General features: G+C 35.8%; 1 protein-coding gene across 5 annotated transcripts in view; it reads right to left on the bottom strand.

The window, feature by feature from the left end:
* The window catches only part of ARHGAP21 (Rho GTPase activating protein 21), a 126,011-nt gene that overhangs the window by 28,991 nt on the left and 70,156 nt on the right, over positions 1–26,864 (bottom strand). For 3 of the 5 annotated variants that reach the window (XM_061178590.1, XM_061178604.1, XM_061178596.1), the window contains exons 5-8: positions 18,503–18,595; positions 16,894–16,972; positions 14,309–14,384; positions 4,234–6,115 (exon numbers count right to left, since the gene is read on the bottom strand). In XM_061178590.1, the coding sequence (XP_061034573.1) occupies positions 4,234–6,115; positions 14,309–14,384; positions 16,894–16,972; positions 18,503–18,595 (2,130 nt within the window). The remainder of the gene's footprint in view (positions 1–4,233; positions 6,116–14,308; positions 14,385–16,893; positions 16,973–18,502; positions 18,596–26,864) is intronic. The other 2 variants (XM_061178611.1, XM_061178616.1) reach the window with 1 other exon arrangement.

Below are 26,864 nucleotides of genomic sequence, written 5' to 3'. Positions count from 1 at the left end.
TTGCATTTATTTTAAAAACTGACAGATTTGGCTGAGAGTATAGTTACTATTGGATCTCTTTTCAACATTAAAGGAACTAGCTGAAAATCCAGAAAGTCTGCTTTAGGGATACAATTCTATAATTTTTATAAGTGTGAAGTTTAAAAAAATTTTATGTCCCTAAGGAAATAAGCATAGTATTCTATAAGGTGTGCTACAGATCAATTTGAAATATTTTGGGATAAAAGCCGACTACCAAAAGGAAGATAAATGAACATCTAAAATTATTCTGTGGTGAGCAGTTTTGTTAAACTTGGAACACAGAAGTTTATCTAGTAAGAAGATGCCAATTCAAACTTGGGGAATCTGAGCTAAGAAGAGGGAATATTAAATTCAGAATTATTATTTAGTCACCCAATCACCCAGTCCCAGCCCTTTTGGGTAAATTTCAGATAGCTAAATTTACCTATAGAGACACTGTAATCCAGCTATATCCTACAAAACTTCTAAATTGGTTTAAAATGCCAGGCCCAGCACGGCTGCACCAATCAAATTCAATTTTAGTTAGGCTAATCCTAATTAAGTACACACATACTGGCCAACTTTGGGGTGAGAAGAACAAGAAGAAGTATTAAAAGTACGGCAAAAAAGAGGGGAGAACGAATTTGAGAGGAACTCGATGTGGGTAATACAGCTGGTTTCTTTATATTAATAGTTATGAGTAGTAAAAAGAAACATAGAAAATCAGGATTGGAGAATACATCTTAATACCTGCTACTATAGAACAAATTACTTAGGAACTCATTACTCGTTTTGTGTTTACTTGTGAAAGACGTTGAAATTTATTTTCAGGACTTACTATGAAGCTTTACAAGAGCATGTATGTGTGGGAGTGGGCATAAACAAATTACTGCTAATGACTGATATTCCTAATTTAAAAACAAAGTGGTTTATTTTCTTTATTTTTCTAAGTCTTTGTGACGCCAAAGGAATATTAGATATTAAATGTGTAACAAAATGTTGGAAAATTTTCTTTCTGCAAGACGTTTCATTAGCTCTGTATTACACAGATAACTAAGTAAATAAATTGGCTCCATTCTGTGATATTTTAGGAATAAAGCCAAGGCACCTATTTATTTATTTATTTACTTATTTTGCATTGGTTATAATGTTTTCAAGTAACAAAAATAACTATTAAATTCACAGATCATTAAAGACCCTGTAGTGTGACGATACAACAGCAAGCCTTAATTCTTTTCTTTTCGTCCTTTTAATTTAAATGGTCTATAAAATAGCATAGAGTATAGACCAACATTCTCCAAAGTGTGTTTTATGGTATACTAAACTGAAATACTCTAAATGAAAGAAAGGATTCATGGTCAAATACTTCTGAGACAAATTGTACTATATCCTGTCTAGAAAATTCACGATATAGAGGAGCATGTTAATGATGCTGAGAGGTCTATGGTGAAGACAGACAAAACTTGTTTTACTTTCAAAACCCAGCATTTCTCAATTTATTTGATCACTAACCTTTTTTGTTTTTCCCCCTTTATCAAATGGAATTAGTGTTCCTAGAAAATACTTTGAGAAACATTGCAAATAGTCTCTTTTAGTCCGTTTCAATGCTGGAGTCTATCCCAGTAAAACACATATTTTTAAAAATAGCTAGATTGGAAAGACAAATACCCATTGGTCAGATAAAACTTTGAAGCTCAATAATAAAAGGATTTCAATATTAAATTTTGGAACTTAAGAACACTTACATCCATAGACAGCATTTATATCCGAAACAGTAAAATCAATTCTGTGTTCATATCTCAGTTCTGTATTCTACCCTATTCCACTGGTGCTGTTCAAATGATATACCAGAGTAATCATATGCAACTTTAATATATTAAGTCCTGGGAGGCATACAGGAAATAAATGGATTATAAAGACATTTCTATGCTGGGGGACTTTTAAGTCATGATTCATAAAACAGAAGATGTCATTCAGTAGGAACTAAGGAGACTCTAATAAGTACTTAAAGTAGAATGTGATCAGAACAAATTAGTGAGCATTTTTATTTTTAATAAACAAACAAAATGGTCTATTTTAATAATTTTTCTAAATCTTTATGTATATAGAATTAAATAGATTTTTGTATTTTAGCCAAACTTCTCTTTAAAAGCATAATTAACCTTTTGATTTATTCCTGTACGTAGAAATATTAACAGATATAACTAGCGAACTTTTTATTACTCCAATATAATTTCATTATATTATTCTTACTAAGCAGGAAGAAAGTATAATGCCATTATTCTGGTAACATCTCACAGGCCTGGAAAATACAGCTATGGGTTGTAGGGCTTTTTATGTTTAAAAAAAAATCATAAAATAATCATTTCTATAAAATATCTATCATTTCCATCTACAATAGAATTCTACTATTCTTTGAGGCTGGCCTTAAGGGTACAGATATAAATATGAGCACAATTTAGGTTGAGAGTCCCTACAATGTTTACAACTTGAATATGTCATATTTGTAAAAAATATAAGTTATGTGGAACTTTTTAAAAAAAACTGATTCTGACAGTGTCACCTGACAGTCCAAGAGCTCAACGGCTTTAACAAGTTTCTCTAGAAGAGAAAAAGTCTGAAACAGTACTGAAAGAGAATACAATATATTACAAAATTATGGCAAACTCTCCCTGAACCTATGGGGTAACAGGTTGAGTGAGAGTATGGCCTTGGCCTCAAAGCTAGCCTTGCATCACACACCTCCAGAGGGCGCTGTTCACAACGCATTCTGTATAAATGGTGCCCTCTGGAGTTGTCCTCTGCAATGAGGTTGAATCAGGGAAGTCTCTATTGCATATTGACTGTGTGACTTTGGGAAAGTTATTTAACCTCTCAATAGCTTAAATTTCTCATTTATTAAATGAAGATAATATGAAGGATATATATGATAATCCTGTTAGCATATGATATCTTAGAGCTGCATAGTAATTATGATGAAAATTTGTTTTGTTTTGCTACACATTTAACCATCAAATCAAAATTATCATTCACCTATTATTTCGACAAATATTGAGTGCCTTCTCTATGCCAGGCATTAAGGACACAGAAGTGAACAAAAGAACTAAAATCCTGGCTCTCACGTAGCTCATGTTTTAGCTCTGCAGAGAAACATGTAATAAACAAAAAATACAAATGCCAAGTGGAAACAAGTGGTATAAAGATAAATGAAGTAGCTTAAGGAGATAGAGAATGTCAGGTTCTGTGTGTATTTTAGATAGGCTGGTCTGGAAAGGCTGTTTTGATAAAGTAATATCTGAGCAGAGGCCCAAATGTACTGAGAGAGCGCGAGCCTTGTGAATATCTCTGGAATGCACTCCAAGGCTTGGAACTGGTGCCAGGGCGCTGAAGCAGGGTGTGCTTGGCGCGTTTCAGGACTGCTAGGAGGCTGGCGTGTGTGAAGACGGCATGCACAGGAAGACGGGAGGTAGGGGTGAGAGGTGGAGTAGGGTTGTGACCCAGATCACAGAGGGCCTTGTCCATCGCAGTCGGGTTCTGGGCTCTATTCTGAGTAACACGGGAAGTAAAAAAGGGTTCTGATCAGGAGTGAAATGATCCTATTTATATTTTAAAAAACATACTGGCTGCTTTGTGGATAATATACCTGGGGCATGTGGGAGCAGACTAAAGCCTCAGTCAACATGATAGGTGTTCTAGATCAGGGCACACGCTTGTAATTTAAGTAATTTCCCCCCATCTAGTCCAGGACTGATTCTAAGACAAAGTAATGTGACAACAAAGAGGTCTTTTCAGTTGGCCCACAAGTTAAAATTTACAAAGAAATAAGCTTTAGAAAGTAAAAAGCACTGTTTAAATGAAAGGTTGATTACTAGCGATCAAAGCTGTTCCACTTGGCTTTTGTTTCAGCTGAATCAACAACTAAGCACAATTTGGTTTGCTGATGGGTCTCCTGACCCCACCCCAGATGGTGGGGATTTGTCTCATTAAGATCAAAATTAAAAATGGGTACCGAGTACGTAAAGTTTAAAAAAAAAAAAAAAGGAAAATGGATACTAGAAATAATTTTTGAGAGTAAAAGCTTATGGCTCTGGTTTTAGCAGAGTGTAGAAAATGTGGAGCAAGTGTTTTAAGATCACAGTGTAAAATTCCTGTACCTGTTGAACTAGAAATACTTTGCTGAAAAGATGTGTTAAGTATTTGACATACTAGCCAATGACCATTAAGTGAGCTCACCTATAAATGGGATGGAAGCCAAGGAATCACCGGGTGGACTGGTACTTGAGGCCTTCCTCTCCTCCATCCTTTTTATATGGACCTCTCGGCGAGCATCATTAGGTAGCCAGCAAGTGGTGTCTGACCCTGGCTCTTGGTCATTCACTGCCAAGATGTAAGACTGATGCCTTAAAGGCTGCGGCGTTTGGCGACCAGATGGAGGTTTTTCTCTTAGGATGACAGTTTCTTTACTATCTACAGCATTTGATTGCTGAATTTCAGCCTCTTGTAAATTTAAATCTTGATTCCTTTGAGTGACGGATAATTCCAAATCTGGAGTGCCAGCGTTCTCACTCATCGGAGGGGTGGGCTTAACAGAAGCTCCGGATAGAGACGGGGGTTTCCCAGTGTCCACTTGGTGATCGGGGGCACTTTCAGTCCTTAACCATGTCTGCTGATTCAAGAGACTGTTTTGATGCAAGTGATTTACTGGTCTTTGGTCTTTGATGGAAACAAACGAGTTCTGGCTGGAGGGTGGTTTTGTGACGTGCGTAGGTGCTTTCAGAGAATTATTTCGGACTTTCACAAGAGGTGACCTGTCTTGTGAAATACCTCGAGGCTGGGACATTCCGCAGGTAGTTTGAAAATTTCTGTTGGGCTGCAGTGGTTTCAGATCTGCTGGAATTCTTTTAAACTGAGACACCAATTCCACCCCTCTGCCACTCACTCGCCTGTTGTCGGAATTCACAACACTCGGAGCCACTGTAAAATTGGAACCTCGGAAAGATTTGTGAATTTCTTGCTGCCTATGCCTTTCATAAATACCTCGCCGATCATCCTGTTCGGTAAATCCACTCCACTTGTAAGTCTGCTTTCGTTCTCCCTTTACATCGGGTGGTGGACATTCAGAATGGACGTTTTCTAAGGTGTCACCCTGTCCCTCGATATAATCCCACGAGTGAGTTCTATGGTTACTAAAACTAATAGAAGGAGAGGTCAGCGCTCCTTGAGATGCACTCCTTGGACAGTACTTCATTAACACCGAGTCCTCCAGCCTCTCCTGAGACACGCTGCGTTGCCGGATCTGAACGGACTGGGGCACTCGGTCCTGAGAGGTGCTCCGACGTCGTATCTGCAAGGCAGCGCGGTTCAGTACCACCTGGTTATAATCTGTTGTGCTCTGCGAGGCTGCTCTTAAACTATCTAATCTTTCTTGAATTGTCCGACAACCCATGTGCAACCGCCGGTTATCAATATACTCTTTGTAAGTTTTATAGTTTTTCCAGTCTATGTGCTGATGGGAGTTCGGAGAATAGTGATTGACAGATACGGGAGGAGAATCCACAGCTGGAGATCTGCTGCTTGCCACTCCTTCTGAGTGTCCACTGTAATGGCCTGATTTAAGTAAGATGCCAGAAGGTTCCAACGACCTGGAGCCGGTCTGATGGATTAGATGGGACGTGGGAATGGAGGATGGTGGCGATGTCTTTCTTGATGATGTTTTGAAAGAGGTCTGCTCGCTTCTGCCATACCTCACCTCCTCAGTCCTGTGGGAGGGAACTGTGTGGCCGCTTCTATTAGGCAACAAATCTACAACCTTCTCAGAAGGTACAATGACGGTCCTTACGCTTTCACTGCAGACACACACTGCTGTGTTTGACTTGGCCACCTCTGGTGGTGACGGAGGCACTTGTATTTCCATCCTGTAGGCCCTGCCGGGCTGCGTCAGTACTGGGGGACTGGCCTGCGGTTTGCTCGTGGAGGAGTCTGGAGGGGCTGTTTCGGGGGGCTGCACCGGGGCGGGTGGCAGCCAGGGGTAGCAGACCAGTGGAGGTTCAGGTATGTTGCGGGCATTGCCGCTGTAGGCTTCGTTGCCCTTCAGGTAGGCATCTTGAGAATACGCCTACATGAAGATGAGAGAAAGGGGTCACTTCAGAGTCATCAAAGGAACACTTGTTTCCATTCTTGCGATGCACTATGTTATTTTACGGTGCCCTGCTCTTGGGTGGCATTCACTAAAGCATGCAGGCAAACACAGTGTAAAGGGTACTCCACAAATTCAGAAAAGGGCTAGTCTCCCAGAAATCAAATAAATTGTAGAATTTGCAAAAAAATATAAATTACCATTGCCTATTTTCTCAAAAGACCTGAAACGCACCAAACTCCGCCCCGCCCTCGCCACCGTTAATTAGATACGGACGTCTTGCTTCTAAAAATTTCCCCTTTCAAGTTTTATGATTTTTTTTCCGCAGCAGTTGGCAGGTTAAATGGCTGCCTAATAAATCTCAGCAAAACAAGACTCTGATCTTTTGCCAGCGTGAAGGTGAAAATATTTAAAATCTTCACCAAATACATCTTCACTTTAGGCACTACCGCTATCATAAATAATACATTGAACACTGTCTTGCCAATTAATGATTACTGAGTCCCTAAAAATAATCCATTTTGATAAATTAAATCCTCCAACAGCCAGGAGAAATAGAGAATATGCACATTTAAGAAATTAAGTATACATTAAAGGCGTAAAATATGAAAAAAGGTAATTCATCTTCCTGTATATAATTTATAATTTTTTATTTTACGGTAATGCAAAATTGTATTGTACAAATTTATTTGGTCTCTTTTACCTGTTATAAGGAGACATTTCTCTATTACTAACAGGCAGGCATGCAGCTCCAATTATTTTTAATCAATTATTCACAAAATTATCTAGCAATGTTTCTTAAAACTTAAAAATAACAAATTAAGTAACAAGACTCTATAAAACAGAGCTAACTGATGTAATTCAGGACTACGTTCAACAGCTGAGACAGTTAGGTGTGGTGTCATATTACATATCCTCCCCTAATCAAAACAAGCTTAATTCAAGACTATCATCACATCCTCTCTTTGCATTAGACAGCTTGCAAAGCTCAAGTGCAGCCACAAACATAACATAACAGCAAAGTACTAGGAGAAGAGAGAGTGTGAGATGCTTAAAAAAATACAGATGCAGATAAATGTTATGTTTTAACACCAGTTATGCACAGGATACAAAAGAAAACCAAACATAAAAAGAAAAAAATAAAGAAAATAATATATCACAAACACATTCTGCAAATTAGTAAGATTAACACCATGGAGAGATTCCTCTAAGCAAACTTACAGTTTTAATAGATTGGCTTATTACAAATCTCTACAAAACATGATTTATAAAGCAAGGAAATGGCTTCTGTGCAGTTCTTACCAGAGCTGTGACATCCTTTGTAAATTGTAGCTAGCAGAAAATAGGAAAACATAGTAGAAGCTGCTTACTGATATAAAGACAGAATCATGTTGTCATATTGATGCTGGAAAACAGCAACCTAAAAATACATCTATACTGATTCCTCCGGAAGGTACCAAGAGAAGTAAAGGGCAGTGAGGCATAAAGAATAACTTCAGTATCCTTCTGAGCATCTTTTTCTCAGGCTTTTCTCTGGTTCTTATTTGATTTGTCTACCATTCTCGAAAGCAAAATGCATCTGGTGACATGCATTCCTAACAGATATTTTCTTCAATATGCACTGCTGTCTGATAATGTGCCACAAAGCTTCCCTTCCACAAGAGCAACATTGATGCCTCTCATTTCCCCTGAGTTTCTTCCATCTCTGCTTCCAGATGACAAAACGAATGCTCAATTATGCATTTAAAATAGTACAACCTCCTCCTTCCCCTGTAAATCAGAGCATAACCACAAGCTGTCAGCTGACGGCAGCTGCCTTTACACTAGGATTTGGAACGAAAGAATGACTGTTTTATTAAATGGGTTTCCCTCAGAAATTAAGATCTTCCAATGCTGTACCTTTTCTCCTATTTTATTAAGCTTATGAAAATAACTACTGGATGGACATAAAAAAATATTACTTCCAGAGTAATTCTTTTTAACTTATAAAGAATATTATAGAACCTAAACCAGGATGCAGTGAGAAATGAAAGCCCAGTAGCTAAGAGAAAACATGCATGCCATAATATTTCTAAGGTATGAATACAGTCAGTCAAAATATACATTTTGGCTATGTGCCACTGACATAATAAGCTTATCTTTTTAATGCTGATTGTAGTAGCAACAGTGCTGTTCCATGACAGGAAAACTGTGTGTGGATGAGCAGACTCGCTGGTACAGTATTTCCAGAGCGTGTTTGTGCAATTTTATTAAGCATCACCTGAAAGGGGTGATGTATTCCTTATGCTTGATGATGTAGGGGAAGTTTGGCTGGTGGGCTTCATGACTTCTCAAGACCTCTACGACATTAATGTACATTGTAAAACTTGACGTGAAATTACAAACTTATTTGGCCACGGAACCCATTTTTTTCCCGGGGTTTTAACACGATTAGAACTTCTGCTGGGAAATGCTGTTCTAGAACTAATAATTTAGAGATACCTCCTTTATTCAAATTTGGGGAGGAATATTATCTTTTAATAATAAAAGTATATGACCAGAACTATTAAATACTTGAAAAGGTATTTGACATACTTTAGATATTGCTAAGATTCCTAAATAGTCTATATTCATGGGTCCCCACTTCTGGGTAAAATTATGGCAAAGGGGTCCTTAAATATACACACGTGGACCATGCATTAACAGTGGACTGACTAAACAGAATACCTTACACATACAGTACTACTGTCTAATGCAAGCAGATATGGTTGAGATAAAGTATGAATTCATTCAGTAGTAGTACTGAATTTCCTCACATATCCTCTCAGTTCATGGATACTAAAAAAGCTTGTTTGCTTATCTATCTATTTAAAAGTTTCTCATTCTCATAAAGTTTGAGAACCAATACCATTCAATTAACATCCATGGGGAAATCAGCAGTGCTCCAAAGGCCACTGTCGCTTGGTATGTGTTCCACGTAAGTCATGGGAATAAACTTCTACGGCTATGCTGAGAGGTGCGGTACAGACACAAATTATCTCCAGAATAAGTGTAGGGATGTAAATTAGGAATAGACAATATGACAATTTTAGGAGTCCCCTTCTCCCAGGATGCCTGTAAGTGTTCCTCTAGAAAACAAACTGCCTACAGAGGAAAGCTTTAGACGGGGCTTGCGCAAACTCTGGGGTGGATTACAACATTCAACTCTTCGAGGAGAACATGGAACCCATTAATAAGGTTTTACACTCTGAAAACAGAATTTTAAACTCCATAACTTGCTCATAGCTGTGACTGTGGTATGCTTTCTCTTGAGTCAGAAAGTACTCAATCTTTCACTGAGACGCCATGGTCAGACATTTCAATGTTTTAACTACCCCCTGGGAATCTCTGAATTGTCAATAGGCACCAATTAAACAGTACAAAATATCACTTAAAGTAATTTTTATATAATGATGTCAATCTATATTCTTTTATAATGACATCAAAATCATCCTGTATTAATAAGTTTGCCTGAAATGGCGTGGCCCAGAAATTTTTGAAACCAATGTCATAAGAATTGCATATTTGGCTCATAATAATTTTTATTTTTACGTTTAAGTCCAAATGGATACGTCATAGTATTGAGTTGGCCAAAAAGTTCATTTGGTTAATGAATACGTTGTTGAATAAAGTTCTTGGTGAAAATGAAAAATGTGTCATTTTTACTTATAACCGAACGAACTTTTTGGCCAACCCAATATATATCCATAAGTTTTGATGGAATTAGACAACACTCAGATTTTTTCCGACTGATAAGCACTTGGGAATTCAATAGGATATGACAAAAAAATCTTTAGCAAAATTTTTTTTCATTAGGCCTTTTATATATCACTCTATATTTTTTCTTGAATTTCCTTTACCCTTGTATTAAAGTTTTATATCTTATAGTAGCTTAGTAGTTTAAAAGTTAATATTTTAAAATTCAAGCCACACCTAATGAAAACGGAATAGTAGCAGCCCTGTCATGCCTACAGATCCAAAATGTTCTTTAAAGGGGGAGGGGGGTGAGAGGAGGTGAGTAAGGAAAGATGCCTCACGGAAGTCTTCATTTGGAATTAGAATTGTAAAGAGCGTTTAAATAAAATGTAATGTTAACAGTCTGGATCTTGACTGTATGTATAGTGCCTAACAGTAGCCAAATAGTCCTAAAATAATCTTTCAGTTCAGTTTTAGTAGAACTGCATCAAAATCACTATTACCATACCTATTACTATTGCGATAGTATTACTATTACTGTACCATATTTACTGTCTAGTAAACAGGAAAAACAAACAAAAAAGTGCAGAATAAATAAGTTAGTAAGATTAAAATTCCTGCCTACCAGTTTGAGTTAACAGGCTGACCTGTTAATTTTATACTATTACTTATGATAAAAGCAAAAGTAACTACATATCTGTTTGGATAATTTAAAAATACACGTCAGACATGCCACAGTGGGACATGGGAGAAGCGGATGGTGTGGATATTTTATACCTTTCTAAATTATTTGAAACTTTTCTAACAAGCAAGTACTATTCTTATAATTATTTAAAATACTTTTTTTTTAAAATACTTCTTTTAAAAACAGAAGTAACTGCTTCAAACTTGCAAATGAAAGAACCCTCCAGAATTCCTGTTCTTGCTTCCCTACTCTAAAGCAAGATTACCTTGATCCACACGTGACAAATGGATACCTAATTTTAAATAGAATAGTATACTGATTGTGGAACATAATAAATAATTATTTTGAAAGTAATTCTAATAAACCTAAAGGAAAATTTGGGTTAAATGACATTTTTCAATTTACATCGCACATTCATGGAGTGGTAACTAGGGCAATGGACGCAGATCCCAGAGATGAGTTTGCCTAGCAGCTCTGACCCTGACCGGCGGTATGAATGTAACAGCCTCTGACACTCTTCATCTGGACCCAACGACAGTATGGGACTGTGGTTTAGTTTCAAGTACAGGCTACATACAGTCTCAGGCCTACCTGGGTTCAAGTCCTAGTGTCGTCACTTTCTTCCCTGTTACACTAGAAAAGCTGTTTAGCCTGGCTGTTAAAACACAAAGTAGGCTCCAAATACCCTCGTCAAACATCAGACACACCCGAGAATCTCCACAGCCATCAGAACTGATCTACTTAAAACTGAATTTTGAGTCCATGGAGCTAAAGGCTTAATGAAGTATCTTGAAGTCTGCACAGAAAAGAACACCCAGATCTAGCGCTGAGAGCTACCATGGGTCCATTGAGGACATATTTTTTTTTCAGTCAGCATCACTGTTTAGGTGACTTGACGGGTGGTGGCTATTTCATCCACTCTCAGTGTCTGAGAGGGCAACAAAATCGTTTTGTCTTTTTACAAAATGCAACAGGAAGTGCTTTTTATTTTGTAGTATCACCTTAAAAATATGAACTTGTCTAAGACTATGATCATGGTCTAAAATATTATTATATAAGACCACCAAATGACTCAAATGAATACAGTACTATTGTATTGTTAGTTTAAAATGTATGTCACTGTACATACATTTTACAATGTATGAAAATGTATGTTAGTTTAAAAAATGAGGTTGCCAAGTACAGGAGTACTATTACCAGCACTAGTTTAATAACATAATAAATAATTCTTAATTTTACTTCATGTTTTTCAACATCATGTCATGGTCTTCTGTGAATTATGAGATTTATTATTATATACCTGTCCTTACATGAGGTAAGTTTTAAACCAAATTAAATTTTCTATGCCACCTCTCAGAGATGAGCTGAATACCTCTAGAACGACTTGATCTATATGTCACTTGAGGAGCAAACGTTCATGGACACCTGATCCTGCCGTGACCCAGGCAAATATATAAAAACTGAGACAGGCTTTCTCTTGGGTAAATGATGTTTATAGTAGCTGTAAAAATGTTCATGTTTATGTTTTCTTTACAATGAATATTCAACCTCACAGGGACAAATACATCTTTAAAAGCATATATTTTAAGTAACAGATTTAAGACCAACATAAATACTTCTGAAGGCCCCTTATAGAACATTTTCATTCTAGAATCTGTTAGAGAGAAGTATTTCCACATATGGTTTTTCAAATCCCAGATTCTCTTTGTGTTTTATAATAGATTTTAAAAATGCCACTTGTAGATATCCCAGCTAAAAGCATTTGTGTGGAAAAGAAGTTGCTGCATTTCAGTGTCCTTCAGGGAACAACCGAGAGTCTGCATGAACTATATATACTCCTTCAATTTCCTAACAAATTATAGCACACGCAAATGTGAAGGAAGACTGGGTTTAAAAGTGAGGTTTTCTTTTATCATCAAGGATATGGGCTTTTAATTTCTTACGATTAAAATAACTCAACAAGTTTTAAAAATGAATTTTCTGTTACAATATATCAGGACCCTGAGGAACCTGGAAGATCTGTGTGCTCAGGTCAGCCCAGTGAACCAACTTCTCCCTGTGTTGCAACACTTTGTATTTTCCCTTTATCCTAAATAAAACACAAGGAGATTAATTAACCTAATTTCCCACTGATCACATCCTCAGAACATGATTCCTTGCACTGTTGCGCCCCTGCATCAACCACACAGCAGGCTAGGATGGTAATTCTGTGCTTGATTCCTCCCCTGGGAATTTATACAGCGCCGGCCATTCTGTGAAATGAGCTGTTCGTTTCACAGTTCTAAACAGTGTCCAACCAGTGCCTTCACCTTGGCAAGCAAAGAGTCTACTGAAGATGAGATATCAGTTCTGTTTCGGAAGTGCCCTCTGTCTCTGAGTCAGGAGAATGCAAGGGTTCAAGGTAAAGTTTGCCCTACCGTGTGGGCATCACCTCCTGGTCCTTTGCATAAGTGGAGCCCTACAGGAGGACCCCCCTATTTATTTTCAGTCTAGTGACTTCACTGCCTTCCGTGGTTGTGTCTGTTGTTCTCTCACTGTGCTGAATGATCAGGGGAGGACTCTACAACTAGTGCTACTTGACTAAGAAAACCACCACAGATGGTTACAACTTCCTTGTTGAGACACTCACCCCAACAGAACTGTGCACTTAAGAAGGGTAATAACCTGTTGTCAGTAAACATGCCATTTTGAAATAAAATCAGTATGTCTTGAAAACATAAGGTTGATCTCCATGGATTTCGGTTAATTATATTTTATGTGTAAGTGAATAAACTGAATAATTAGGATTGGCTTTAGTGATTTTTTTGTAAAAAAAATGTTTACAGAAGATTATTTAGGACTTTTGTCGAGCTAAGTTCAAATGAACGCCTTACAAATGAAAAACATTCCAATTTCCATTCCTACCACAAGGATTCCATCAGTTCTGAGTAAGAAAACAACAGCGACAACAGCTATTCACTAAAAGGAATTAAAAAAAACAAACAACAAACTTCAGCAGCCACTGCTATTTCCTAGCTCTAATTGTTTTACTCTGCTGAACTACAAAATCAATTGAGGAAAAGTATTATTTTCCTGAATGCAATTTATTTTATCATCTTTTTACCCTCAGCAATATCTAAGCTTAATAAAGGAGTTAAGTACTCCAGTTAATTTGTTTTCTTTCTCAAGAGGAGAAAGATATTTTAAGATAAATGCTAAAGATTTTCAACTACATAGTTTCACTCCCTCTCTAAGATGTTAACATATTTTTCCCTTAAGGTGTAGACTCTATTCATTGTGAACATTACTTCTAATGGAATGAATGGATACTGTTAAGAAAACTGCTCGGTAAGTAATTTACAGACAGTAATGCTTATTGGAAAATTAATAAATGGCTTTCATAAAATTTCTGACCTCACAGTTAAAAAAAAAAAAAAATCTAATTTCTGGGGATATGTACTTGCACCCTGAGGTTTGGCTTTTGGTTGAAGGAGTATCTAGAATGCAACATTTGGGCAAACAAACTCTTTAGGAATCTCATTCCAAATGACAACAATAAGAGTTTACTGTGGAATCAATAAAATATTCTCATGTTGTTTAATTGTAAAAAATGGACAATAGTCTCTCTCTTCCCTTTTTTTGTTTTTTTGGTAAAATGTAGAGAAAAACAGAGCGTTTGAGTTTTTTTCCCTAGAATCTTTTAAAAAAAGTTTAATCCACCTCCATCTTTAAAGAATTTTTATTAACATTCATGACTATAAAACAATCCACATATTTGAATAAATAAAACTCACCACTTGGAGAATGTCTTCATCTTTTGGCATAACACTAAGTTCCAATGTGGTATCGCTGAAATTGAATAGACACATACTATTTTAGGGGAGGCAGAAGTATACAAGAAAGACATAAAGGAAAAAGAGTTAACTCACAAGTATTTTTTAAATTGCTTATGGGTTTAATATGGGGGTTTTAAAAATCTTTACATTTCAAATCCGAATCATTAAAATGAAAAGAAGTCATTTATATATATAGGCTAATTATGTACAAAAGAGGGCACCCTGCCGTATGTTTGAGCTATTCATAATCAGTCATGTGTTCTTTATAACGTTTCTAATTTAGAAACATGAAGTATATTACTTATATTGAATACTCCTGGAACAAAACTCAATATATAATTGTGTATTATTTTCTTTCAGGTCACAGAACAAATCACAAATTTTACCACAAATTCTGTTTATCAAGTTAAAAATACATTAACATAAAAATAATCAGAGAACCCTCAAATTTAACATTTTAAGCAATATTAAACATCCTAATTTTGAAATATTCCCTCTTGGCCTCAAAGGGGAAGGAAATCAGAGTTCACCATCACAACCATCAAAATGACTCCTTATTTTTTAAAAACCATATAGCATCTCAACAATTTACTTTCTTCTCCGTGATTTAATTTTAGAGCCTTTACAGGAATAGCTCAAAGTCTCATTTTATTTTGGTACAGTAAGTGTCCTGTTAAAAATAATAGAGAAGTTTCTCTAGGTTTAAAACAGTTCGAAGGGATAAATTATACCGAGTCCTGTGATCTGGAATTACACTTAGATACGGCAAGGAGAGCAGTGCTATCCCCAGCAAGTGCTTCAGTATCTACCCTAACAATATCAGATAGATTTTCCCCCAATACAATCAAGAGATTAAGAAACAAACAACAACAAAAACAAAAAACCCCAAATCTAATCATTTACTGGTGTCTCTATTTGAACCCTTATTTTTAGGTTCATAAATGCTGAGAGAATAGGAAAACAATTAGAACCACAGGTTCAAATAAATTCTACGAAGAAAATATGTAGGTACTTGTATTTCAACATTTAGAGTTGGTAGAAAATACATACTGATGCTTAGATAAATTCTTCTGCAAGGATACATTTTTACATTAATACACTGCAGAATCTCAATGGCTTTGTGCTGCATTAATCCATTTGCTACCAACTGCAGACAAAAGGAACACAATTTTTTAAAAGAAAAATAAGATCATGAAAAAACAGTATTTATTTTTCAAATTGCTTTATTGGTTGAAAAATTAAGACTGTCATTCCAAAGTGTTATTATTATTCTGAAAGATGAACTGCACCAGTAACAAAAAAAAAAAACAAACAAAAAAAATTAATGTAGATTTTGAGGAAAACAAAGATTAAGTTATGGTTGTTTGGAAAAACAGTACTTTTAAAGAAGACATGTTAACAAATACACTAAAAAACCCTTAAATTACAGGCTGACAAAACATACTGGTATATTTATCTTGATCTAAATTATTTTCAGTAAAAGAAAATTTGGGTGGATCTCCCCACTGCCTCCGGGGAGGCTTTCAATTCTTCACCAGTGCCCAGGTCTCCTCAATATTTAAGATCAAATAGGGCTCACTGTCAGGAACACCTAGAATCCAACAGTAAGGAGAATACTCTGAGATCAATAAATCATGATCACATCACCTAACTGTAAAAGTGACAACATATTAGGTCATTCGCGTACATAAGTTAGATTATAGCATGAACAGCTTTAGACATGGTTAGAGGAGCTTGATAGAATTCTTCAGAAAATAATGAACCTCAATTTAATTATAGACAGGTGAGTATGGCTAATATAAAGCAACAGATCATCCAAAAGTTACTGTATTTGAATCTGGGAAGAACCTCTTGTGGTGATGAGCTGGAAATCGGATCCCAGAGTCATGGCTTATTCTTGACAGATATTTAATACAGCAACCTCTTTGGCTTTCGATTTCTTTATTTGTAATTAAAAAAAAAAATTCTAGGTGTGTGATAGAGAGAAAGAGTAGGACTAAATTATCTTTGCAATCAGTCGCTCTATAAATATTTGTTTACCTTTAGAACTCAAAATCCTATTCTGTAGAATGTAAGCAAACAAACGGATTAAAAGACGATTTCTGGCTGTCTTTGTTAAAACAAATGAATTTGAGCCAAGAATATCATTCAGTAAGCTATTTAAGATAAGTTATCCTTAGTGGTTTTAAAATAAATTATATATGCATTTATATATATTTATTATAAACAATTTAGAAATTTGATTATCACTTCAAATAAAAGTAGGAAACTTAATGGTAAATCTAAAACATATGCCTCTCAGGCTCTAAAGGATTTTAATTACAAATCTGATAAATTTGCCAAAACAAAGCCACCAAATAAGCCATCCTCAGATAGTTTGTTCTTGGCAACTTTCAAATGCATTTTCCACTTTAAGGGAAAGTTTCATATTTCCACATCACATCAATTTCTTATAGGAATACAATATTGTATTAAATCTACTAGCTTCAATGATTTATAAAACCCATCTTTGGCCAAAATTAATCCTATTTCAAGACTCTTACCTGTTCTGGATTAAAGCAATTACTTGGGAATAGGTCTTTCCAATAACACTTTCTCCATTGACTTTTATAATTCGATCACCTTCAAAGAGAAATTAAATAACACATGAGGAATTCCTTTAAAAAGTCACTTGTGAGTACTTTTGAAATACTTCTTGAGTAATATACTTATTTTTAATATATCCTTACTTGTTTTTTAAAGTGTCTTTTTACAAAAATGAACCTAACTTTTAATATATCTAGCTACTTATGAAATATAACTATATTTTAAATAAGAGTCCAGCCATCGATGAATTTAGAAACCTCAAAAAGTATAATCACCAAGTGACCACAACTATACTATTTATGCCCCTATCATTTGTTTTCTGAGTTGTAAAACTACTATTTATTCCTCCGTTTACCCTGTCATTTCTAATAGAGAAACACTGTTTCACAGCCTTAGACAATTATTTTTGTTATCTCAGTGGTCTCTAATTTTAGTCCAATTGATTTTCTTTGTCGTATTCTCTCAGTGTATTTAGTTTATTGATTAGTGCTACATTGCAGAACTTAAACATGGGTATGGACATGGTTTTGACTTTATATATATTAACTTGTTCTTCATTTTAATGGGGAAAAGGATGTTTGGTTACTCAGAAAAATTCAGTGGAGCAGAAAGGAAAATAATGAGAGAAAGGACAGAGGAAAGAGGAAAACAGGAAAAAATATATTTTTTGTGGGCTTTGCACAGTCCCTCAACTTCATCCTCCCAACCATGGGAAGCTTAGAATATGAGAGATGATACATTCTAGGTAATAGAATCCTATATGTTCACTGATGTACATATTACATATACTAATGATATTGAAATTAGGCTTACTTTAACTATGACAAAAAAGATAATTAATAAGTTAACAATGCATCCTAATAAACCTTACCAGTGACACCCACTATTTATATTTGTAGCTGCAAAGATAACATTTTATTCAAAAGGCAGTAAAAGATAGTTTTTCACTAATTCCCATTTTAAATTATTTCATGTTTAGAAACAAGAGAAAAGGGTAACTATTTTAGTGTGTGCATTAATCTAAACTAAATCCTACTTAGTTTTTTTAATTAAAATCACAAGTCACAAAATATTTCAGAACAAACAGCTACCAGACCACATCCACTGACAGCTGCAGATGAAGCTGGGCTTGCATTGCACTGGAGACTTAAACTACTCTTTGTGGTGGACGAATTCATTCACCTCTAGCAGGTCAGGCTCTTCCAGAACTTGGAGCTCCAAGATTATTTCATTTATTTCAACGAATATCTCCTTCATTTGCTATTTTATTAACCTTTGTCAAAATTACATGTATGCAAAATAGGTTAAGAGGGCCTCTGAGGGTCCATTATCTGAGTGGTAACTAAAAGTGTCCACAATATATCAATTATGGTATTTCTGCCCACCCATCCATTTGGGTATCAAAAAACATATAACTAACTAGGTCTCAAAAACAGTAATAACTGATATGAAGAAAAAGGAAGAAACATACAGTAGGAGACAGAAGGAAAAATATGGAAAATGAAATATGGAAAAAATGAAGTAGAAAAGAAATTAAAAGGTAGGTTTAAGTAAGAATATCAGCACCTGTGCACAATCCAGCTTCAAAAGCAGGTCCTCCCTCTTTAACCTGTTTGACAAAGATGGTATCCATCGGTTCCAAGCGGTTTCTTTGTTTTCCTGTGAGAAAGAAAAGATCCAAGGCATAATTTTACCTCACAATATTTTCTTAAAATAGCAAAATAAAAAATGATATTTAATTGAGACAGTGAAGCAAAGATTTTTTAAATGAAGTGTTAAACACATATCCTAAATCTGGATGCTAAAGTCATCATTAAGAGGGTTTCAAGAACTCAAACATTTATTTTTCTTCTTCCATAACACAACCACCACAATAGCAATGATTTCCATTTACTGGGAACATTCTGTATGTAAATTATTACACTAAATATTACACATACCTGAGAGCTAATTTCCATAACAAGTAAGTATTACTACCACCATCGAATGAAAGAGGACACCCAGGCTCAGAGAGACTAAGTAAATTCTCTTAAGGTCACACAGCTAGATTACACAGGCGGTATTCAACTCTACTGCTTTTTAACATTGCATGGTGTTAAGCACTAAGTCATAATCCTAAATAAGACAGTTCTTTCCCTTCAGGGACTCTGGAGGGAGAAAGACATATGAACAAAGAATGGTACTACGGTATTAAAAAACAGAGACAGATACAACAACATACAGTCATGGCGATGAGGAATACGTGATCAAATCTGAAAGTCAGTACTTCACAAACTGCTATCCATGGATCGTCTGCATTAACAGCTCAGGGGTTTGACAAAAATCAATGTTTCGGGGTCCAATCAGAAATCTGCTTTGTCAAGAAGTTTCCCAGATGATCCTTCTACACACTAACATTGGAGAACAACTGACAGTTTCAATACATAGAAGTCAAAGAAAAGAGTCACAGGTGAGAGGACATTTAAACTAAGTGACAAGCACCAAGGTAAGTACTGAGAGGGGACAAACAGGTAGACAGTGGTTCTCAAAGTGTGATCCCCAGACCAGCAGCATTAACACAACCAGGGAATGTGCTGGAAATGCAAATTCACGGACCCCCCCCCCACCCCAGATCTACTGAATCAGAAACCCTCATGTGACCGTGATGCATACTCAAGATGGAAAATCAAGGAACCAGAAGACACAGCCCTGACCCTTAAAGAAGACTATAACTGAGAAAATAAGGCATATAGATATATATGGAGTACTTTAATCATACTTGTTAGACTGTGGTGCTGGGCAGAATATGACTGTCAAATATAAAGTTATTGTCATATAAAACCGAATTTTTATCCAGGTATATCATAAAGGTGGCTCAAAAGAAGTAGAAACCAATAAAGGAACATCTATCAGCAACTCCCCTTACATATTTAGCTATTTACTCTGAAAGAAATCCTCTAAAAGTAGTGAATGGCTAACTCTCCTTAAAATGCAACAGGGCACAGAGGAAAACTGCTTATGTTTTAGACACCAGGAGATAGGGATCCAAATCCTTGCTTTGCCACTGGATAGTCCAGTTGCAGGTAAGTAAACGTTTTTACTTAAAAGGAATGATTGTTTTTTCTTTTACAGTACAGAGACATGTTTTTGCATTCTTGAAGGGTTTCTATGAAGACTCAATAAGATAACATGTAAAAGCGCTCAGCATAGCTTGTAATTGGAGCAATTCCTCGGTAAATGTGTATTTCCACTCTCCATGGTGCTTAGATGAAGACTAGTCTCATATTCTTACGTTTTCAAGAATGAAAAATTTGAAAGGTTATAAAAATATACCTGCAAAGTATCTATCATCCAATTTTCAAAAATATAAATATATATCAGATCTCTTCCCAAGGAAACTCTATACAGCTCTCTAAGTTCAGAAGACGTGAAAATTATTATAAATCCTTTGGTCACTTCTGATTGACTATGACAGACAGCCCTGACTGCTTTCTCCATGAGGTTTTGGAGGAAACAGAGAACTAATGCTAGTTAAATCCCTACTATAAGGAAGAATGTCCTCATTCTTAAGAGATGTTTGCCGAAATACTTAGGGACTAATTGTAATCTTATATTATCATATTTTATTATTATATTATTACATTTCCAGTATTATGATAATGATATCTGCAACTTAATTTTCAAATGGCTTGAGAGAAAAAAATAAGCCAAGATATCCAAACACCCAGACACATGTATGGATGGACAGATAAAGCAAATATATATTCAACATTAAGTTAATTGTTGAATCCAGATGGACAAGGTATTTGCTGTACTTTGAAAATTATAATACAAAGTTTGGGAAAACTTTCTGTATGTGCCAGGCTTTATTTTTCTTCACAGAACTTGTCATCCACTACTTAAAGTTACATGTTTATTTGCTTTCATGCTGGTTGTTTGTCTCTTCCACTAAAATGAAAAGCAGGGATTTCTGTCACGTTCACTGATGCTCACAGCACCCAGAACAATGCCTGGCACAGAACAGGCATTCAATAAAGCATTATGCAATAAATGAACAAATTTATTATTTAATTCTTACATCAAGCTTTCAAGAAAGGCATTATGATTTTAATACTGTCATTGTACTGAGGAGGAAACAGACTAAGTAACTTACGAAGAGGCAGAGTAGGGATTTGAATCCAGATTCAAATCCAAACATGGTGTTCCCTCATGCTTCAAATGTAACTGAACTACTTATTCAGTTGTCAAGCTTTGCCAAATACAAGTAGACAGTCCACTTACAACTAGTTTGAAAGGGAAAAGAAGGCTTCTTTCAATATAAGTCACTTAAAATGCAAATACTTAATGCCAATCCAGCTGGTAATCAGGCTAGGTCCTTATGTAGCCAACTCAACATTTACAACAGCTGGTATTTAAGGAAAACCATCTATTCCTTCTAGGCTAGAGATCTGAAGGTTTAATAAGTTTTGCTGTGCCAAGTCAGTGCTTTCATGGAAAGATTTACATAATTAAAGAGAGGACACGTTTTGTTTTAATTAATGTCCTCTAGTCCACTATGCCCCAAAGGTGATTATACCCTACTTATATTTAAAAATACAAAATGTAAATGAGCATTAATGAATTCTACAAAATAATAAAGAGCTGGCTGGGTAGCAATGTAGTGACTTCTGAAAGTTCTGATGGGCACTTTCACTCACACGGAATAAATGCAGTCCAAAATAATTTGGTTTTGATTTCTATAAAGGAAATACTAACTTTGCAATGACTACCATTACAAAATCAGAGAGACTTTGCCACAAATTGACAAATCCTTCAATACACTACACCTGAAAATACATGAAGATGGAATAGACTAAAAGAAGGGCCAGTCTTACAGCCAGTACTACCACATCTGCTGAGAGCTGTACTTTGATTCTTCTTGTTCACTTTCCTTTCTGGACTCTCTCCAAAATTCTGACTTGCTATTACTACTGTAGATTTTAACCAAACCCTTCTGGACAACAGAAAAATTTCCCATAGGCGTCCTTTTAATTACAGGCAGGTTTAACTAAGAAATATCCCTCTCTTCAATTTCCATATTCCTTGACTCTAAGTCTTGTGTTAAACACGTGGTTCAATAATTTTAAGAGTGCCATCTCTTTAATATATGCTCTCTGCAATTCCACTGGAACTGGAAATCACAAGCATCAAATTTAAAGCGTGTGTTATTCAATCTCTTACGTCTTTAGTTTTTTAAAGTCGGTTTCTAGATATGCAAAACAAAAAGTCCGATCCCGAATTGTAATTAATCAGGAAAAAGTATTCCTTGCTTCCCTGTAGGATCATTTGACAGAGCCAGGTGGCTTCCCTGGCAATTCTTAGTAAAAGGCCTCTTTCAATTCTACATGTGTATTTTATAATTTCTCAATTTTTTGAGAACACATAGGATGTGTTTCAAAGAACTGCTAAAGACCTTATTCAAGTGTTATTTCCTTGACCTTATCAAAAGAAAAGGGAAGTGTGTCTTTCTAGCACACACATGTAATTAAATCTTTCTGTATTTGAGAAAAGGAAGTAAGAAGACAATGACCTTACATGAATGAGAATGGCTAAAATGAGCAGGTACTGAAAAAGTCCCACTTTATGCTATTTAACATACAATTAGTAAAGACTTAAATAAGAAGCTATAAAAAGCATACATGAATTTGCCTGAAGTTGAATGTTACACTTTGAAATCAGAGAGAATGCACATACTTTTACATTATAGTAAATATAATCAGTTGGGGAAAAATAACTCAACTAAAAGAAATAATAATATATAGGTAGTAGCTGCCATCCAAATACTGGATGAACATCCAGGTGGATATGATTTTTATTCTCCATACCTAGTATAAGGCAGTGGTTAACAGCTTGAGCCCTACGACCAGATTACCTGGTTTAAAATCCCAGCTCTACCACTTACTTTCCAAGTAGGGTTACTGGATTTTGCAAAAATGACTGTCTATGAGAAATTCAAATTTAATTGGGCATCCTGTAGTTTATCTGGCAACCCTATCCCCAAGTGATGTTAGACAAATGATTTATTTGTACCCCAGTTAACTCATCTGAAAAATGAGGATGATGACAATTTATTTTTACCTGGCAAGGATTAGAAGAGAGAATCCATTGAAATACTTATATGATGCCTAATACAAGTAGGTATTTAATCAATGTTATTACTATGCTAATCTGATGATAAAGCTTTAGAAAGTTTACATAGAGATCAGGGATGAATGAGGCCAGGGGACATGGCGCTTGTCACACTGCTCGTGCTTGATTAAATACTGGACCAAAGAGTAACAATACAGACTCAACTGGCATATTGGGGGGAGTTGAAGAGTACAAACCGAAGAACACCGAAGAGAAGAAGGAAGAAGGAAGAGAGACTCTATACTAACATATTTCCAGTAACTCTGACACGGACTACTCATCTGTCTTCAAAGAGACTGGCGTCTAAAAGCCAGAGTACTCTAATGACCCTCTTCTTTGGAGAATGCTAAAATCCAAATCACTTGCAACATTTAAATTGTTTCAAAATTTGAAATATGAAGTATACAAAGCAAGCAGCCTAAAGCAAATAGATTATTTTCAGAAGTAATATGCTTAGAACTATACCAGTTAGAAACGAGACACAGAGAATGAAGATACATAGAGAAATAATAGGTATAGATCAGGGAATCCTATAGTTAGTTCTAGGGACAAGAGAAATGTATTTCTTATCAGAGTTTAAAAAAAAAATTATACTTTAAACAAAGAAATACCATCTTACATTTTAACCAAAAGCAAAGCAGTAGAAAATAATGGCTATCACTCAGATTGAGATTTTTAAAAATTTTTCCTTCTCTCTCACAGTTCTCATAGATGCTACCGAACAATTTTTTTAATGGAACCAAATCTCTGTTTTTATAATGACAGTTTTTAAAAGTATTCTTTTTACTGATTTCTTTGTTGTAAAAAAAGAAAAAAAGACAAAAACAAAGAAACCCTCTATCTATCTCTACACTAGAAAAGGCTGTTGAAATTAAACTGTGCTTCATATGAAAGTTAAAGTTAGATAAACCTTGGAAGACGTGTGCTCTCCACAAAGGCGGAAAGCTATAGAGGTCACATAATGGAGTACTAAAGCTCCAGGCATTAATTATTTAAAGAAAATCAATTAAATAGCTTATTGAAATTAATATCTATTTTTCAGACCCAAAATAATTGAAACTACAATGTAGATTGAGACAGACAGATATCAAAGTTAAATCTGAATAATAAAAAATGATCTTTGTTTCTCTTTGCTGGGTCACAGATTGACACAGAAAAAACAGGGCATGGAGAAGCACTTATCGAGGAATTATGGATCTATTAAGGCAAAAAACAAACAGAGGGAGTGATAAATAGCAAATTCAGGCTAGTAGTTACATCTGGGGGAAGAGAATAGAAAAGGAGTGGTATGGAAGGGCCTTAACCATATTTATAATCATTTATGTCTTAGTGAGAGAGAAAGGGAAAGAGAAATGGAGGAGGGGGGTGCTAAAATGCTAAGATGACAAGGACAGGTGGCCAGCATTTGGAAGTCACATTTCTTCCCTTTATTTTCTGTTTGCCTGAAATATTTCATAGCTGGTTTTTTTTTTCATTGTTGAAAACAGGCTTCTAAAAAAAAGAAAGAAAAGAAAACAGGCTTCTAATTTTTATTTTAGGGGTTTGGTTTGCTAACGGCATACAAAACTATCTTAAGAGCCTAAGAGAGACATTGTCTCACATCAAAAACCCGTATGTATCATATGATAAATACTGATACATCCTATATGAAAATTAAGTACAATCCAATTTAAGAAGACTGCCATGGCAGATTATTGGGTCCCTTTCCCCTTTGGTAAGGGTAGAAGCACTGAGGAAAAAAAATATGCATTCCAGCTTTTTAAACCTAGGTGGTCCCAAATTTCCACGTACGATGCTCTCATTTCCAGAGTGATGGCTAGTACTTTGAAATTAAACCTCCCAAGCCTCCAATCTGTAGCTCCAACAATTCTTATGAGCTCCAAACCCCAAATTCCAATAGTCTCTAGACAATGTCAGTAGAAAGTCACCTGTCAGGTCTCAATCACATTTCATCCATTATAAGCAAACACACACTCACTACTCAACCTCAACTCTAAGTAACATCAAATGGAACAAAGTGAAGTTAAGAAAATCTGCTAAATATTAAAAAACAGATCATGTTCTAACTTAATCATGACAAACTTTCTTTCAGCCCACACCTGTCTAAATTTTTTGGTTTACTTTTTAGTGTGGTAAATGCCCGGCATATACAAAAATAGAGAAGAAAAGTAGAATAACCCCCCCATGAACATAATGTAAATAATTATTAAAAATCTGTCATCTTATTTCATTTACACTCACATTTTTTTCCTAAAGTATTTTAGTGTAAATCCCAGGTATCATGTCAATTCATTCACAAATACTTTAAATACTTCAGTATGCATCACTAACAAATCAGAACTTTACTTCTTCTTAAAGGAAAGAAAACAAAATCTGTTCACAGTTCTCCATATTATGTAGTATTTTGCACAATCTGGATCATATAAACTGACAACAAACCCAAGCCTTCCTTCTACTTTCTTCTATCTTCCTGAAAGCCTACCTAACATTAATGAAAAGGAGTATTTCATGACACAGGAACGGTAGCACCAAAAGCTATGAAATAAATTTAGAAAAGGTCTCACATGTAAAACCACAATAGAATCCTAAAATTAAGTTCTGGAACAAGTTTCCCACTCCTAATGGAAGGCTCTGCCTATCTATTCAAATTCAGTGAGGTCACATATGCAAGAGAACATACACTACATGAAAATCTCTGGCACACAGAACAGTGTCTGGCATATAGTGGATGCTCTATAAATATTACTGCTGATTGATTCAAATTAAAGTCCTAGTAAATGCCAATAGCAAGACTGCCCAAAACCAACTTGGAGACATGTTTCAGGAACAAAGCTATTATTGTACTGCAACTGATCTGCAGGATTTCCCTGAAATAGAAGGAAAATGCAGCTACTTAATAGTGATTTGAGTACAATACCACTAGGTGTCAGACGTGAACCAAAATTTTCTGGCGTTATAAACCACCTAGGCAAGAAAGACTCTGGAGGATGTTATTCATTCAACAAATATTTAGTGAGCTTGGACAACATGTCAGGAGCTGATCACTCTACAACGAACAAAACAGTCCTGGGATCTGTGTTCTGGAGTATTTGAAGTTTATGCAGCATCGTTTTTTTCTCTCTCTAAAAGTTTCAGGAATTTCACAAAGTATGTATCACGTGTGGATTCAGAGCCCTGTTATTCCAGTTGTGCTAGATTTTAAGTTCTCTGCAAACCTGGAAAAATGTGTTGCAGTGCGCTAACCACGGGCAACTATCTTTCCATGTCTGACCTTACCACTGCCCGACCCCATAACTGATTAAACCTGCCCCTCATCTTTCTCCAAACCCTTTAGTCCTCTCTGGTCTTCAAGACTATCAGTCTCCCTCAGAAATCACTCTTTCTTATAAGTTTACCCACAGATCAATATTGCAACCAAATTCACCAGCAACCTCAACTTCCTTTCCCCCTTGACCTTTCAAAGCATTCCACTTGCCAATGTCCAGCTATGGACAATTCCAACCAGACCCTCCCTCTGCTCTTGTTCTTGGCCTGCAATGTCAACTGAGTAAAACTGCATGACCCACTGATTTAGAGTTTCCAAGTTCAGCTAAGTGCTTGACATTACTCACTAAAGTCTCTTGCTTGTATTTTAATCCCCGTTCCCTCAAGGCTGCTGTTTCAAACTTCTAATATCCTTCTTGGACTTGTTCTGCCATCTTGATTTGCTCACACTATTTGGATAACCTTATCTCTTACTTCACTGTATTTCAACTGCTGAATCCTCATTTTTTTCTTTTTT

Source organism: Eubalaena glacialis, chromosome 2 (assembly GCF_028564815.1).
Source record: "Eubalaena glacialis isolate mEubGla1 chromosome 2, mEubGla1.1.hap2.+ XY, whole genome shotgun sequence".
Classification (NCBI taxonomy): Eukaryota; Metazoa; Chordata; class Mammalia; order Artiodactyla; family Balaenidae; genus Eubalaena; species Eubalaena glacialis.
The sequence above is the reverse complement of the archived record's forward strand: the minus strand, read 5'-3'. Positions and strand labels throughout refer to the sequence as shown.